Source organism: Geotrypetes seraphini, chromosome 5, assembly GCF_902459505.1.
Source record: "Geotrypetes seraphini chromosome 5, aGeoSer1.1, whole genome shotgun sequence".
In the NCBI taxonomy this organism is placed as follows: Eukaryota; Metazoa; Chordata; class Amphibia; order Gymnophiona; family Dermophiidae; genus Geotrypetes; species Geotrypetes seraphini.
Genome location: NC_047088.1, coordinates 91544222 through 91561539, shown reverse-complemented (window position 1 = coordinate 91561539; position 17318 = coordinate 91544222). Strand labels below are relative to the sequence as shown.

The following is a 17318-nucleotide window of genomic DNA, read 5'->3' as shown; positions in this document are numbered from 1 at the left end:
GTAAACAGACTAATTAAAATGGCACACAGTTAATTATATCTATGGTACTAAACCCTTTGTTTTATGCTACAGAACAAGGCTACAAATAGCCCAGCATCTCCCGGCCCAAGAACGCATTGTAGCAGTGCCATTCCAATGCTAGCAACTGGACAGAGTGGGATGTACAGTCAGTACATCTCTTACATCCCTCAGATTCACATGAGTCCTGCTGTGCAGGTACAGAAGAATTTTTAAGGAGGTTGAGGGGAGATGATGAGGCAACACATACCAATTCAATTTCTACTGTTTCAGGCTCCACAGATGTATCCATATCCAGTCTCTAATTCTGTACCTGGGCAGCAAGGAAAGTACAGAGGTACCAAAGGAGGTGAGAGCATCTCTTTTGCAGGATTCTACCCCTAGAGAATGTGCAACTGGTAGTGGTCTCCGTCAATAAAAGAAGAGAGTTAATTCCCATCATTTGCTGAAGGATATTAGACAGATCTCTGCAGAAAATCAAACTATGTTAACCACTTTGCCATAATTGGAATGGAAGACTCTATAGTAAAGTAGTGAACAAACTAAAATGATGTGCTTTAGATATTTAATGCTTGTCATAGTGGGATTGGTTCTTTCCCAGTATTGAATTCATACAACTTGGTGTCATGGATTTTTCATATTTGAGACTTTTCTCTTCACAGGTTCTCTGCCCCCTCAGCGGTCAGACCAGCATCAGCCTGCTTCAGCTCCTCCAATCATGCAGGCGGCAGCAGCAGCAGGACCTCCCTTGGTTGCAGCAACACCCTATTCATCATATATTTCTTACAATCCTCAGCAATTTCCTGGGCAACCCACCATGATGCAGCCCATGGCTCATTATCCCTCCCAGGTTAGGATAACTTAAGTGTAATTGAGGAGAATAACATGCCTGTATCTATTCCATGTATAAATCCATTTTCTGTTTCTTTTCAGCCTGTCTTTGCTCCAATGATTCAGAGTAATCCACGAATGATGGCATCAGGGAGCCATCCACAAGCCATGGTTTCCTCTTCTACTCCTCAGTATCCTCCTACAGAGCAACCCACCCCCCAAACTCTCTATGGTAAGTAACCCCTATACTGTTGCTCTCTTCTTCTTCAGATGCCAGACGTCTTACTTGGTTAAGAAATATCTTGTACAGGTTGTAAGGTTTCACTTCCTATTCTTTGTGTCCCAAAAATAGGAATGTCAAAAATATGCAAAGTCCGTTAGCCATTATTGAGATGGACTTGGGAAAATCCACTGCTGATTCCTGGGATAAGGATTATAAAATATTTTTTTTACTTTTGTTGGGATCTTGCTAGGTCCTGGTGACTTGGATTGGCCACTATTGGTAAAAGGATGCTGGCTTGATGAACCTTTGGTCTGACTCAGTATGGCAATGCTTATGCTTTTATGTTGAAAAAAAATCAATCACTGTTAGCATTTTTCCTTAGAATATTGAACATTTGAGGAGTTAGTGACATCACCAGAGAAGATGGCTGCCTGAACTAGAGGCTCAGTCTTCAGCCACTTGCAATCCTGCGATCTTTAGTTTTAGCCAAGCTGAGCCCCCCTAATTATTGTTGGCAGTTTGCTGGCATGAGCGTTAACTATGACCTCCAAAAGAAAACAGGACCCAGAGATTTGCAATGCACGGGAAGACACTGTCAAGCCGCCCAACACTTGGTGTGGGGTTGCCTGCTGGACCTGCTTCACTGCAGTCATTGAATGCTATGGAGTGTGGGGTGGAAGCAGCAGCTGACGCAAGTGGAGGTCTGGCTGAGCCACTCACACGGACAGACATAAATAAGTGGAATGCAGAGATTCATAACTGAGATCACAGTGGTGGCATCACATGTTCGGGAGGTGATTCATGATCTGAAGCAAGATCTTACTAACATGAGTGCCCTCATTGATACACTGAAGACCCGAGTCGATTCCTGTGAGGACACTGTGGCGGGAGCCCAGCGTGGAGTTGAAGACATGCAAGTTGTGTTATCGGAATTTGTGAATAAGTTGGAAGATATTGAAAATTGTGCATAGGGTAGCAATTTCCGAGTGCACAGTATGCCCAATAACTCCTGTGGAGACTCCCAAGAAATGGTTATCAATCTGGGCCACTGGTTACTAGAGGATGATAACTTGACCCTGGGAATCGAGTGGGCCAATAGCTCTTTGGGGCCCTGAACTGCTGATCGTACTTGAGACATTGATGCTTGTATGCAAAGTTTTATTTTAATGGAGCGCTTTTTGTACTGTGCTCGGGAGCTGGACACTGTCATCTGAAATGGATGTCGCTTGGAACTGTACCAGAACTTGGCTTCCAGTACTCTCCAGAAGTGTAGATCTTTTAAGGAGGTGACCCTGGCTTTGACCAAAGCTAACATTCAATATCAGTGGACCTTTCCTTTTGGATTGCTGGTTACTCTTAATGGGGTTTACAAAAGTGTCTCCTGGATAGAAGCCAGGCAGGCTGTTGGCTTTTTGATCTGGGCTCAGATGAGGGGTAGATAGTTGGGTTCTAGAAGTTACAAAATCGAGTTCTCTGCCTCCTTTCCAGTCCTTTTTTTGTAGATTCTCCAGCCAGCCAGAGAGATCCCTCAGAGTCCAGCAATTGTGAAAAGGCTACTGGATCTTTGTACCATATAGCCAGTCACAGATGAAGAATCAGGCTGGGGCAGATACTCCATATACTTCATTTTGCCAAAGAAAGGCTTGGACAACTAGAGACCAGTTCTGGACCTCAAATCAGTCAATGCACTGAAAGTGCTGCACTTCTACATGGAAACTGTTCAGTTGGTCAAAGCAGCAGTGGCACCAGAGGAATTTTTTGCCTCCCTCAATTTGACAGAAGCCTGCCTCCACGTTCCCATTTTCCTTTCCCACAGGATGTATGGTTTCATGTGCTGGCACAGCATTTCCAGTTTTCTGCGCTCCTCTTTGGCCTAGCAACGGAACCTCGCACCTTTATCAAGGTAATGATGATGGTAGCAGCGCACCTCCACAAGGCAGGGATCCAAGTGCACCCATATTTGGACAGTTGGCTGATCAGAGCCTCGTCTGGGGAGGAAGGCAACCTGGCAGTTTCAAGAGTGTGGTCCAGCTCCTTCTGGTCCTAGGATGGATAGTAAACTTCAAGAAGAGTCACTTGGAACTGACCCAGCACCTGGAATACCTGGGTGTTTTGTTCAATACAGCCTTGGGCTAAGTTTTTCTTCCAAAGCTATGCAGACTGAAGCTGCAAAATCAGATTTCGGAGTCTGACTCACATGGCATGGCATTATCTGCAGGTACTGGGGTCGATGGCAGCAGCCATAGATGTGGTCCCTTGGGCAAGAGCAAATATGAGACCTCTTCAAGACTCAGACGCACTTGCTTCTGCGGTTACCGGAAGAGAGAAGTAGCCTGCAGTGATGATTGCAGACAGCTTCCCTCTCAAGGGGCATGCCTCTCAGCATTTCCTCCTGGGAGATACTAACAGCTGAGGCTAGCCTTTAAGCTTGGTATATGTGGGGGGGTCATTGTATCGGATACCCAGTTCATGATAGTTGGTTACTGCCACAGCAAAAGTGGTCCATAAATCACCTGGAACTCGGAGCCTTCAGGTAGCACTGCAGGCCCTGGAGCGCAAGGCAGCCAAGTCTTCTTGGACAATGCAACAGTGGTGGCCTACATCAGCAGGCAAGGAGGCACCAGAAGTGCCCCATTATGCCTAGAAACGCGATGACTCATTCCAGCCCATTTGCAGGCTCTCTCAACTGCCCATGTAGCAGGAGTGGAAAATGTGCAGGCCTAATTTTTCAGTCATCAGACTCTCGAACCAGGTCACTGTCCCCCCAAGTATTCAGTACCATCATTCGACAGTGGGAGCTAGTGCTGCTCGATTCACGATTCGAATCAATTCACCAATTCACTTCAGGTGAATCGATTCGAATCGATTTGGTTTGGCAAAAAAATCTAACTCACTGATTCAAGTCACCACGAAACCCGTTCATGCTTTCCCTCTGCCGCTGCCACCCGCCAGAGTTGTTCCCGTCTAAAGTAACTTCCGGTTTTGTGAAACCGGAAGTTACACCAGAAGGACTTGGGAGTGCCGAGCGGACCTCGTGCTGGCTCGCTCCTTTGCATGGCGAAAACATTTCTCCTCTCCTCCACGCGATTCCGAGTGTAAGTTTGAGAATCGAGCAGGGGGCTGGGGAAGCTGAGAATCGGGCAGGGGGGGGCTGGCAAGCTGAGAATCGGGCTGGGAAGCTGAGAATCGGGCAGGGGGGCTGGGCAAGCTGAGAATCAGGCTGGGAAGCTGAGAATCGGGCTGGAGGCTGGGGAAGCTGAGAATTGGGCTGGGAAGCTGAGAATCAGGCTGGGGAAGCTGAGAATCGGGCAGGGAGGCTGGGGAAGCTGAGAATCGGGCAGGGAGGCTGGGGAAGCTGAGAATCGGGCAGGGAGGCTGGGGAATCTGAGAATCGGGCAGGGGGCTGGGCAAGCTGAGAATTGGGCAGGGGGCTGGGGAAGCTGAGAATCGGACAGGGGGGCTGGGGAAGCTTTGGGGATGATTTGCTTTAGGGATTTGAATCGGGCTGGGGAAGCTGAGAATAGTGCTGCCCAATTTACGATTCAAATCGATTCACCGATTCACTTCGGTTGAATCGATTCAAATCGATTTACCACAACAAAAAAATTGGCCTCGCGATTCATTGACTGACCCTCGCCCCTAAAGCAGGAGCGGCAGTGCTGCCTCTTACTGGCCTTCCGCTTGTGCTTTACAGGGCAAGTAAGGAGGGTCAGTCAGAAAGTGGCTTCCCGGCATCAATTTACCTAATTTCAGTAGCCATTCCTGCATAAGATTGCTGGCTCTAGCGATTTTGCAAGTTGCCATACGTCGTCCAAGTTGTCTTCTCTCTGCCTTGGTCCAGCCCCTCCTCTGTCGTCAGATCGCTAGAGCCAGCGATCTTATGCAGGAATGGCTGCTGAAATTAGGTAAATTGAATACGCAGGCCTTCGGGGGGGAAATGTAGTCCTTCGTGAGGGGGGGTGCAGCCTTCCAGAGGGGTACAGGTCTTCAGAAGGGACAGGCTAGCCTTCAGGGGGATGCAGACGTTCTTGGGAGGGGGCTCTGGTGTAGAAGTACACAGAGGTAGGGAGGGAAGGGGGGTTCAAAGAGACGTGCATATGCCGGACTTTGGGGGGAAGAAATAAGGGGTATAAAAGCAGAGGAGAGGGAGAGAGATGGTGGACAATGGGATTTAGGGATGAAAGTTACAGAAAGGGAGAGATGGTGGACCCTGGGGTGGTGGGGAAGGAGGGAGAGATGCTGGATGAAAGGGTAGTTGAGAAAAGGTGGATCTGTAGATGGAGATGAAAAAAAGGAAAGATGCCAGACCTCCAGGGGAGGGAAGGGAAATGGAAGGGGAGGACAGAGATGGCAGATGGATGGTTAGCATGGAGAAAGAAGGGAGACCCTGGCAAGCAAGCTATCAGAAGACAACCAGAGCCTAGGACCAACAAGATTTGAACAATGACCAGACAACAAAAGGTAGAGAAAATAATTTTATTTTCTATTTTGTGATTACAATATGTCAGATTTGAAACGTGTATCCTGACAGAGCTTTTGTTAGACCGCAAACGTGAGCTAGGATTTAACAGAATGAGGAAAAGTCTTTTTTGTTTGTATATTTTGTTTACACCACAGCGCCAGTGTGGTTAGGAGAAGGCAAAGAGGGTGAAGAGGTTAAAAAATAAACCCACCAGGATGTTTGGAAAAAAAAAAAAAACCACCCAATTTGGCAGGAGAATCGAATCGAATTGAAAAATCAGTTCAGTAGGCTGAATCGAATTGAATTTTTTTTTCCTGAATCGGGCAGCACTAGTGGGAGCATACACAGATGGATCTGATGGCCTCAGTAGTAAACACAAAGGCAGTTCACTTTTATAGTTGAAGATATGAGCTCAGAAGTTCAGGATTGGATGCATTAGTCCAACCGTGGAAGGAGAAGGGGCTCTTGTACGTGTTTCTACCTTGGCCCATGCTAGCTCAAGTCATTCATAGGCTTGCGAGTCATCTGCGGTTGGTGGTCTTAATGTTGACTGATTGGCCCTGCAGACCATGGTATAGTAACATAGTAAATGACGGCAGTTAAAGACCTGAATGGTCCATCTAGTCTGCCCAACCTGGTTCAATCTAAAAATTTGATGTTGTTTTTTTTTCTTGTTCTTCTTCTCCTTAGCTATTTCTGGGCAAGGATCTAAAGCTCTGCCTGGTACTGTTCTTAGGTTCCAACTACTGAAGTCTCCATCAAAGCTCACTACAGTCCATCTACACCAGTGGTCTCAAACTCAAACCCTTTGCAGGGCCACATTTTGGATTTGTAGGTACTTGGAGGACCTCAGAAAAAAATAGTTAATGTCTTATTAAAGAAATGACAATTTTGCATGAGGTAAAACTATTTATAGTTTATAAATCTTTCCTTTTGGCTAAGTCTTAATTATATTGTAATTTATAGCTAAAGAGACATATGATCAAGAAACTGTTTTCAAGTTTCAAGTTTATTAGGATTTTATATACCGCCTATCAAGGTTATCTAAGCGGTTTTAACAATCAGGTGGGTGTTGAAATAATAAAAACTGTTCCCTGGAATGAATAGAAAATGAAATGTGGGCCTCTCTTTGTGGGCCTCCTTGATCTCTCTCCTTCCCTTTAGGAAACCCCCAAAATACCTTTTCTCAGCTGCAGGTCTGCTTGGGACCTGACTCTGCAGGTTCACGTGGCATCATCTGTAGGTTCACACAGCCTGCAGAGGATCGTTGGTCAGCAGTAGTGATCCTAGCAGGCCGCTGTAGCCTCAGCTGCACGTTCCTCTGCTGCGGTCCCGTACATCAGAGGAGGGGCGGAAACGTGCAGCTGAGGCTATGGTGGCCTGCAAGGATCGCTACTGCCAACCAGCGATCCTCTGCAGGCCATGTGAACCTACAAATGATGTGGCGCTTGTACCGGCGGGCCAGCTTTAGGAGAAATTTGAAATTGGCTGGCGGGCCAAATTTCAGTACCCCGCGGGCCAGAGTTTGCCATGTCTGCTCTAACGTATACATATTCAGGGCTTCCAGTCTCTCCTCGTACGTCTTATCGCAAACCTCCCTATCATTTTCGTCACCCTCCTCTGGACCGCTTCAATCCTTTTTGTGTCCTTCGCCAGATACGGTCTCCAAAATTGAACACAATATTCCAAGTGGGTCCTCACCAACGACCTGTACAGGGGCATCAACACCTTCGTTCTTCTACTGTTTACGCCTCTCTTTATACAGCTCAGCATTCTATGAGGATCTAGTTCGCATCCAGAGAGGGGACAGAGGCTTCAGACTGCTTGTCATGTAGATCGTCTCACTCAGACTGGCATACTGCATTGCTCTTGAGTGGACTGCCCTGTCAAGCAATGGTTACTTGGACATGGTCATCGCCACTGTGTTTGGAGCTAAGAAGTCTACGATGGCAACTAATGCAAAGGCCTGGAAGTCTTTTCAGCACTAGTGTGCTATGGCTGATGTAGAGCCCTTATGTGACCCGGTTTCAGTAATCCTGAACTTCTTGCAAGAGGGACTTCAGAAGGGTCGGATTTCTGAAAGTGCAGATAGCTAGCCTCTCCTGTTTCCAAGCTCAAGGAGTTAGAGGGTCTCTGGCTTCTCACTCAGATGTTGCCTGGTTCATTAAAGGGGCTCTTCGGTTAAGCCCTTCGGTGCATCTTCCATTCCAGTCCTGGAATCTTAACACTGTATTGCAAAGTCTCATTAAAGCTCCATATGAGCCCTTATAAGCGGCATCCCCTCTAGATCTTAAGATCAAGACAGTATTTCTGGTGGCGATTACGTTGGTGAGACTTCTTATGCCTTTTGCCTTAAGATTTGGAGAAGTCTGTCTCTCAAATAAGCTGAGAAGAAAAAAAAAACACTCAAGAATATAAAGTCTGGTTTGAAGTCTTTGTTTAATAGCAGAACTTGCAAATAACTTTGAGCACTATATAACATTAGTGCTGGTTGAACACAGTTGGGCAGACTGGATGGACCATTCAGGTCTTTATCTGTCGTCATCTACTATGTTACTATGTATCTGTCTTGATCAGTTACTTGAATGTTATAATAATTACTAGTGTTTAATGGGTGCTAGAATAGATTAGTCTGATCCAGTGATGGCTATTCATATGTCTTACCTCCATAATCAGGTTCCCATTTCCCCTTTTACCTTCCCTATTTCCATCTTTTTTCACCAACTTAAAAATCTGTCCCCTTTCTCTGTCCTTCACCTCCATAGAACTCCCTCTTCATTCTCCCTTTCCCCATCAACCTTTGCTTCTGCATCTTCACTTATTCTTCCAGCTTCTATCTTCAGCCCCTTTCTCTCACATGTCCCCTTTTGTAGCCCCCTTCTCCCACCTCCCCCTTTTTTCATCCCCAGCTCCCTTCTCTCATACATTCCCTTTTTATTGCCCTCAACCCTAACCTCCTTCTCATACCTGCTCTTGTCTTCCTTTTCAGCCCCCAAATCCAAACCCAGACCCCTTCTCTCAACTCACCTTTTGCAGTCCCAAGTCCAGCCCTCTTCTCCGAACTGTCTTCTTTTAACAGCCTCCTACATCAGGTCTCTCTTCCCGAAGAATCCCCCTTTAAAGCCTCCTTCCCTCACTTGTCCCCTTTTTTCAGCCCCAGCTCCAAACCCCTTTTTAGCCCCCCCCCCAGCCCCCTTTCCCCCATGCTCTGGCATCTCTCTCTTCTCTATTTTCTGCCTCTGTGTAAATTAGATTCTCTCTTACTATTCAGTCCTCAGTTTCCCTCTTTTCACTTTCAACCCACAGATTGCCACCCCTTTCCTTCACCCCTCCACTATCTTACTAACTGTCTTCTTCCCCCATCCAGCATATGCCCTTTCTTTATCCCCTCCTTCCATCCAGTATGTGTTCTCTTTCTCCACTTCCATTCAGCATATGCTCTCCCCTCTCAACTGACATCCGTGTGCCCTCTTCTCTCTCTCCCTTCTCCTCACTTCCATCATCTGCCCCTTCTCTTTCTCCACCCCTATTCCATCGTATTATCCTGCCCCCTCATCTCCTTACTGCTGCTGCTGTTTTCCCACATGCTCCTGATGCTGACGGCACAAAGACTGCATTTGATAAAGGACTCTATTGAGATTCTCTAACTGCCCTTCATACTGGTAGCCTGAGGTTTTGCAGGAGATGCTCCCATGGATGCTGTTTAGGTTCAGGCCTTCTCCCTGCAGAAGCAGCGAACCTGTGGAAGAGAGAGTGCAGCAGTGCACTAACTTTTCTCTTGGTTGGAGCCATTGTAGATCTTTTGGCAGCCTATGGCTTCAACCGCAACCATTCTGGGCTAGCATCTCTTTTTGGGCGCTTCTTTCCCTGTAGTCCTTTCTCGGGTTTCTCCTGTATTCCAGTAGAGAACTCAGGTTTTCTTCTCCCCTTTGGCTGGCTGTCAATGTTCTTCCCTTCCATGATCAGTCAGCTCAAGGTGCAGCCTTCTGTCTTTGTGAGCACTCTGAAGGTTGGTAGGCAGTTCTATTGTACTGTGCATGCAGAGGCACAGAGTTACAATCCTAGTGCGCATGCGCGCTAAGGGTTTTATTATTATTGATGTTTGTTACAGAACAGAATTGTAGTCTTGGGGATCTTCCCCCATTTTCTTCCTTCTATTACTCTGCTCTTTGATTGCTTTTGTACAAACTGAGGGGGCAGGAGCAGCTCCCTGGAACAGAGTCTTAGTTGAAAAGATGATTGAAGCATTAGGTTCAGATGCATAACTCTAGCGTTCAGGACTATTAGACACATCTACAAGAGAGATTATTATCAAGGTAAGAACTAACATTTCTCTGTAGCATTGTCAGTTTAATCTAAAAATAAAAGTCTTTTAGAGAGATCCCATGTTGGCATAATAGAAAGCAACATTTTAGTCTGTAGTTTAACAATTTCTAATGAGTGTAGTTGGGAGTCAGGCATATAATCTGAAGGGCAAATTAGTTGTTTCCAGAGGCTTGAATATAATCTACATAAGACAGAACATAAAAGAAGGGTATTATGCAACAATATGTACCTACTCTAAATCTTCTTTGCTATCTAATACGAAAACTTGGATAACCATCCCCCGCCCCCAGTGGCAAAATTCTCACCAGCAAACTGGTATGAAATTTTAATTGTTAATATTTGACTCTTTCCAGCTGCAGTTCATCAGCCATACTCTCATCATGCTCCTCAGTTGCATCCTCACCAACCTCAGCCAGCCACAACACCAACAGGAAGTCAACAGCAGGGTCAACATGCAGCCCCTAGCCCTGTGCAGGTAATAAAGGAAACATGTTCTGTCTTTATCTGGGTACAATGACAAAAATCAATACACATTTAGATAGAGTATTTGCTGAGACATGGAATCTGACAAAATCTGAAATGTAAATTTATTTTTTTAATGGGATTTTTGGTTTTGTTTTTTTTTTAGAATTTTTGAAAAAATACAAATTTGTATAGACAATATGAGAGATTCATATAGTAAACTGTCATAACATTCAGAAAAAAATGAACTAAACGGTACATATGAGCAGTGATATTTGATTAGTATAGTGCTGTAGAGATGTTAGAAAACAGTCTGAGAGACAGATGTGAACCTGCAAGATGCAAGGTTTTACACCAATCTAAATGAAACATTATTCTGCAGCCAGTGCACAGAGGCCTTTGGCCATTGCTTTATCGTGCACAGAAACAGCAGCTAAATATCACATGCTAATGAGCTTGGTAGTACTATTAAAACGAGCTCATTAGCAGATCCGTTAAGTTTCAGAACGGGCACACAGAAAATCCTGCTGTTGGTAGTGTTCCCTGCCTGCCTTTCCTGTCAGTGCCCTGGCAGGAGCCTAAATATATAATTTTTATCCTCCTTATATGGTACTTAGGCCTTTCCCAGTACATTCCAGGATGCAACAAGAAGGAGCAGGGCATCACCATTTTGAAGAGAGCGGGTCCAGAGACAGGAGAGAGAAGGCATCCCTCCTGCCTGCTTTATCAGAAAAAGTGCGTGGGAAGAGTGAGGGAGGTTAGCCAGTGTTGAGCTGTGGGTTGAACCCAGCCCCGAATTGGGTCGGTGGACCCACTGGACCACCAGGGATTTTTTTCACTTGGGGGGAGACTCAGGACTGTAGAGGCTTGACACGGGGACAGAATTTGTCCCCACGATTAAACACGGGAAACCATCCCTGGGTCATTCTTTAAAGAGAGAGGGAAGAATCAGAGTATGATTGGGCACAGTCACTGATCCTCAAGCCTTGCATTGAAGAATGCTGGTGTAGAAGGACTGAGGATGAGATACACTAAAGAATGATACGGGATGGTTTCTCAAGATCATCCTTGGGAATGGGGACAAATTCTATCTGTCATTCTCTAGGAGGGGTCCACTGGACATGCACACAAGAGCTGTGCCTACTGCATAGCTCTTGTGGTAATGCCCAAGGAATGTTCTGACATCTTTAGCAATGAATTCTTAACACTAACAATGTGCATTTAATTTTCATGCTGTTAATATTGAACATTAGTCACAAAAAAACTAGTGTTTTGTGGTGCTGTGGAGGGACAGCGTGGGAGTTTGTGCATCTACCCCTAAGTTTGACGGTTTTCTTTCTAGTGCAATAGGTGCATCATTCTGGACAAGCAGGCAATTTCCCATAACCGCAAGCCTTGCAGAAAGAATTCACTCTAGATATTTTTTTTTTTATCCCTCCTACTTCACAGAGAGCTCTGCTGCCACCTGTACATTTTTTCCTTCTGCACGTTAGCATGAAGGTGTGTTTCTGTTATGCTCTGCCTGTTTCTTTATTTTAGTTGTTGTTTTTTGGGCTATTTTCTTAGTTTTTAGTGCTAAGACCTTCCCAGTTTGAGGGTTCAGTTCGGCCTGCATGGAGAAGAAGCAGACTGCAGTCTGCAGCTGACAGGCCAATCTCTTGTGGTACTTGTAAGCTAGCCTGCAGAAGCATTTTTGGAGCTCGGGGCAGTTGATGTGTAGCTTGCTCACCTACTGCTTTCAGGAGTTCAAGCACAGGCTGTCAGGCATCTGTAGGAGGCTCAGCAGTGTCTCACAGGGTTCCAGCTGCGTTTTGCCTTCCCCTTTGGTTTTTGCATGTCTCGGTCTGCAGAGATGGAGGTTCGGTCAGATGCCAGTCTGGCTGGCAACTTGAAAATCCAGGGCTGGAAAGACATTTTTGCTGAGGCAATGATCTCTTCTCCCTGATCCAGCTACCTTTGGAACTGAGGCAGGCTGCAACACAAGTCACAGTGAGTAAGGCTGTTATAACTTATGAGGAAAATCAGGGAGGGAGGGGGGGTCTGTAAATCTGATTATTTTTATTTTTTTAAGGTTTCTGTGTTCCCAAGTGTTCCCCCACCTCTAAAATCCCCAAATTGCTGTTTTTTATTTTTGGTTTGGTTGTTTGTAAAGCTTTTTTGCGCCAAAATGCTGATGCTGGCCATCTTGGATTTTTCCCAAATATTTTTCAAAGTTCTCTAAAAGTTTCAGATTACCTTGTTTTGCCTCAAAACTGGCAGGGATGAAGCCTTAAGCTCCTTTGTCTCTAATTCTTGCCAGTTTTGCGCAGGTTGCGCACCCAAAGAGTTCCCTTGTGCCACATGCTGCACAGCACATGAAGGGGTGGTAGAAGTGTCTGGCTTAGCCTCTCCTTTGTGCTCTAGGAGAGAAGTCCCTTAAGGTGGCAAGAACTATGGCTCGACTGTACCCTATGGCACAGGATTGTTACCAGTTATTCACACAACTCAAGGTGGATTCCTTGGTGGCGTATGTTACTAAGCGCACCTCCCTTCTGATCAAAGGTGGAGTGGTTTTACAGGATGTGCAGGATCGCCGCGTGGATGTGAATCTCAAGAGGCTCTTTGATGCTTTGGCTCTGGGAATCAAGGCTGTCACTACCGCATCCTTTGTGACCCGTACCTGCCATACTGTCATTAGGTTCATGAGCAAGGCTTCAGCTTATACAATCTCAGCACACAGAATGCTACAGGATCAGGCAGTGGGCTGGTGATTCTACCTCCAGAGCTACCCTCAGCAGACTCCCTTTCAATTGTTTTTGGCAAGGGTCTGAATGATCTTATGACCAGTGTGGTTGATCAGAGTCCGGAATCTTTGCCTGATAGCAGACCCAGAACCTTTAGAGGCTTAGGGTGTTCTAATTTTTGTGGCTCCAAGCGGTCTCTGCAGTATTTTGGATCCACATCCCAGAGACCCTTCCAGGGTTAGACAGAGATTTGCTGGTTCCAAGTGCAACCAGGCCTCCGATTCCCATACTGCATCTTCCTCCAAGAAGACACACTTACACCAGGTCCGGAGCAGTCCCTCTCAAGATAGGGAGATGGCTCTCAGACTTTCTGCAGGCCTGGGCTCAGATAGCCTCAGACTGCTGGGTTCTGGAAATCATCCAGAGCAGTTACAAGCTGGAGTTCACCTGGCCCTTAATGGACTGGTTTATGGACTCCCGAGCAGAGCAACCAGAAAAAGCCACAGTAAGAAGGTTGTTGGAAATTCAGGCCATAGAACCTGTGCCGCCAAAGACTCGTGCCCAGGCAGATACGCCATATATTTCATTGTGCCAAAGAAAGGCTCAGTCAATATGAGACCCATTTTAGACCTTACTCGCGTCAATGCTGCACTCAAGGTTCTACGTTTCTGCTTGGAGACAGTTCGTTCTGTCATTGCGGCAGTGGCCCTGGCAGAATATCTGGTATCTCTGGATATAACAGAGGCCTATTCGTATATTCCTATCTTCCCAAATAACAGAAAGTTCCTGAGGATTCATGTTCTGGAGAACCATTTCCAGTTCTCAGCCCTTCCCTTTGACCTGACAAGTGCTCCTTACACTTTCACCAAGGTGATGGTGGTGGTGGCGGCGGCCCACTTGCGGAAGATGGGTTTACAGGTGCATCCCTACTTGGACAACTGGCTGATCAGGGCTCCCTTATTCACTGAAGAGCAGCACATTTCCAAGTTCATTAACACCAGTCTTACAACATCTTATTTACCGAAAGTTTGGAAATACTTGATCATACGCCCGATACTTAAAAAAACTAAAGAAAAACAACAGGAGTGCTCAAATTATAGACCGATGCCAACTTGCCATTTCTAGGGAAATTAACTGAAAAGATAGTCTTTAACCAAGTCTCAGAATTCGTTGAAAAAACTCAAATCTTACATCCAAATCAAACTGGATTTTGTAGAAACCACTCGACTGAACATTCTTTAAGTTTAACAACTTCAATACAATACATTCTGGACCACCATAAATCTGTAATCCTAATTTGGTTAAATCTCGCAGCAGCATTTAATGTGGTTGACCATCAACTACTTTTACTAAGACTAGCTTCAGTTGGAATCGCCGACCAAGTACTTGATTGGTTTAAATCCTAATTCACAGATCGATCTTCAACCGTACTCTTCAACAATTCCAGCTCAAAGAAATTCTCAAATTCTTTTGGAATTCCTCAAGGATCGATCTTATTGCCATTACTGATTAATATATATCTCGCTCCTTTACTGACATTATGCCATTCCACTGGCCTCACAGCTTTTGCCTACGCCGATGATGTTCAAATCATCTACCCTATTGATACTGCAAATGATTTCGAAATAGATGAAATAAATAAGAAGTTAAATAAAATAAATGATTGTCTAAGGGAATATATGTTTTCCCTTAGTATTTCTAAAACAAACTGTCTTCTCTTTCCCTGGAAAGATGGTTTACAATCTGTCTGGAATCAATCGGTCTTTCAGGTAACGTGTTAAAATGGTTTTGGGGTTTTTTAAGCAAACGGTCATATCAAGTCTATAGTGACAATAAAAAATCCTGTAGTTGGGTAAATTCTTGCAGAGTCCCACAGGGCTCTCCTCTATCCCCTACATTGTTCAACATATACCTTGCCTCACTGGGGAACTTACTAGAAAGCTTAAAAATTACATTTTATATCTATGCTGATGATATCACCATAGTTATTCCACTTACTACTCTGACCTCCGAGACTCATATATTCATATATCATTCATTCTAGAACAAATTGAACTATGGATGACCGACTTCAAATTGAAGCTCAACACAGACAAAACTAAATTTTTCCTGGCAAGCCCTAACAACAAAATCAAAGACTCATCGATCTCCTTGAACGGTCAGGTCTTCCCTATTGACCATTCCATTAAAATTCTGGGAGTGACTCTGGACCGCCACTTTACTCTAAATGCTCACACAGATTTACTAGTTAAAAAATGCTTCTCGTTGCTTTGGAAACTCAGAACCATCAGCAAATACTTTGATGCAGCATCTTTCCACTTACAATCTTCCATTTTAAGCATGCTTGATTATTGCAACATCATTTACTTGGGATCCTTCAAAAAAAACATTCTAAGACTCAGTCATTCAAAATTCAGCAGTTCGACTGATTTTTGGGCTGAAGAAATGGGATCACATAAGCCCCTATTATCAAAAACTCCACTGGCTGCCCCTGGAGGCGCAAATTCTGTTTAAGTTCTCTTGTCTGTGTTATAAATCAATATTTGGTCTGGCCCCCACTTACCTAGTTTCCCAATTTAATCTGGCAAGTTCTATTAGGCCCATACGTAGAACACATCTGTTCACCTACTCAACAATAAAGGCCTGCCAGTACAAAAAATTCCTGGCCAGAACCCTCGCCTTCCAGGCAGGCAAATGGAACGATTGACTGAGTAACGTTATCACGCACTCATCAACCTACTTCTTTTTTTTTTTTTTTTAATTCTTTATTCATTTTATAATTCACAACAAGTGTACAGTAAATATCAAGCAATTAGAATACAATATCACTTGAAAATCTACCATATCATACAACAAAAAGATATAATCCCCACCCCCTCCCACTTCCATATACAACAAAAAATATACCACATGAATATAATATCTTATCATTCATATATATTATTAATAGAAATCCAACCCCCCCCCCCGATCCACATGTAAGAATTAAAATTGGGAAAAGTGTAAATTATTCATTAGAATAATTTAAAAATGGCCCCCCCACACATCCTTAAATTTATTATAGTAACCTTTTTGAACTGCCAACACTCTTTCCATTTTAAACACATGACATACTGAATTCCACCAGAAACAATAATTCAACCTTGTACAATCTTTCTAGTTATACGTTATTTGTTGAATGGCAACTCCTGTCAATATCATCAAAAGCTTATTATTATTAGCAGATATTTGAGGCTTAGCTCTCATCAGCATGCTAAATAAAATTGTATCGTATGATAATGCTACATAATTTTCCATTAAATGATTTATTTGATCCCAAATAGAGATCCAAAAATTTTTAATGAATGGACAATAAAACAACAAGTGATCTAAAGTTCCAGCATCAAGGTTACAATGCCAACATCTATTAAACCTACTTCAAGTTTAGAAAATTGATAAAAACGAGTTTGTTCAATTGATTTGTAAACTAAGAATTTTATAGCACTGCAAATTCAACCATTAACCTTATGAACTATATAGCTTTCTACTTCTTCCATTATATAAGATTGTATAGATGTCTTTGAATTATTGACCTCTTCGCTGATTGCCCAGCGCTTCTTGTTGTAAACCGCCTCGAACTTTTCATGGCTTTGGCGGTATATAAAAATAAAATTATTATTATTACAATTGAATTCTTTCATCCGCATTGATAACATTGCTATTAACCAGGTTAATTTAGTTAAAATCTTAGGGGTAATTATTGACTCTAAACTCACTTTCAACGCGCAAATAGGTACTGTTAGAAACTGCTTTCACACATTAAAAATGATCAGAGCACTATCCAGTATCTTAAATCCCCGTCAATAAATATACTGATTCATTCACATGTAATGGCGAAAATTGACTACTGCAATTCTTTATATAAGGGTATATTACAGAAAGAGATTCGGCGGTTTCAACTTATTCAAAATGTCACTGTTAAGGTTATGCACTAACGCTGGTATAGGAACAATAAAGCTACTTTAAATGCCTTTTAACCTTAAGTAGTGATCAGACTCCAAGATGGATCGTAAGAACTCAATATGGGGACAAGCCCCTTTAGAGATTCCTATGGTATCTATCATTGCACCATTGTACAGTTAAAGGTGATTCAAAGCGCTATTTGAAAAATACTCATATATTTCCCTACTCCATATAGAAAGAAATAATGTCCAACTATAAAGTAACTTCAAAATTGTGACTTCAAAAATAGACTTAGCTTGAAAAATGTCAACAGCGTGAGTTCAGCTGGGTT

The 17318-nt window shown here is 43.9% G+C and overlaps 1 protein-coding gene across 4 annotated transcripts in view; it reads left to right on the top strand.

Moving 5' to 3' along the window:
• ATXN2L (ataxin 2 like) overlaps positions 1–17318 on the top strand; it is a 414538-nt gene that overhangs the window by 279145 nt on the left and 118075 nt on the right. For all 4 annotated transcript variants that reach the window (XM_033946500.1, XM_033946501.1, XM_033946502.1 and 1 more), the window contains 5 exons: positions 73–216; positions 292–367; positions 681–868; positions 952–1081; positions 10214–10335. In XM_033946500.1, coding sequence (XP_033802391.1) covers positions 73–216; positions 292–367; positions 681–868; positions 952–1081; positions 10214–10335 — 660 coding nt within the window. The remainder of the gene's footprint in view (positions 1–72; positions 217–291; positions 368–680; positions 869–951; positions 1082–10213; positions 10336–17318) is intronic.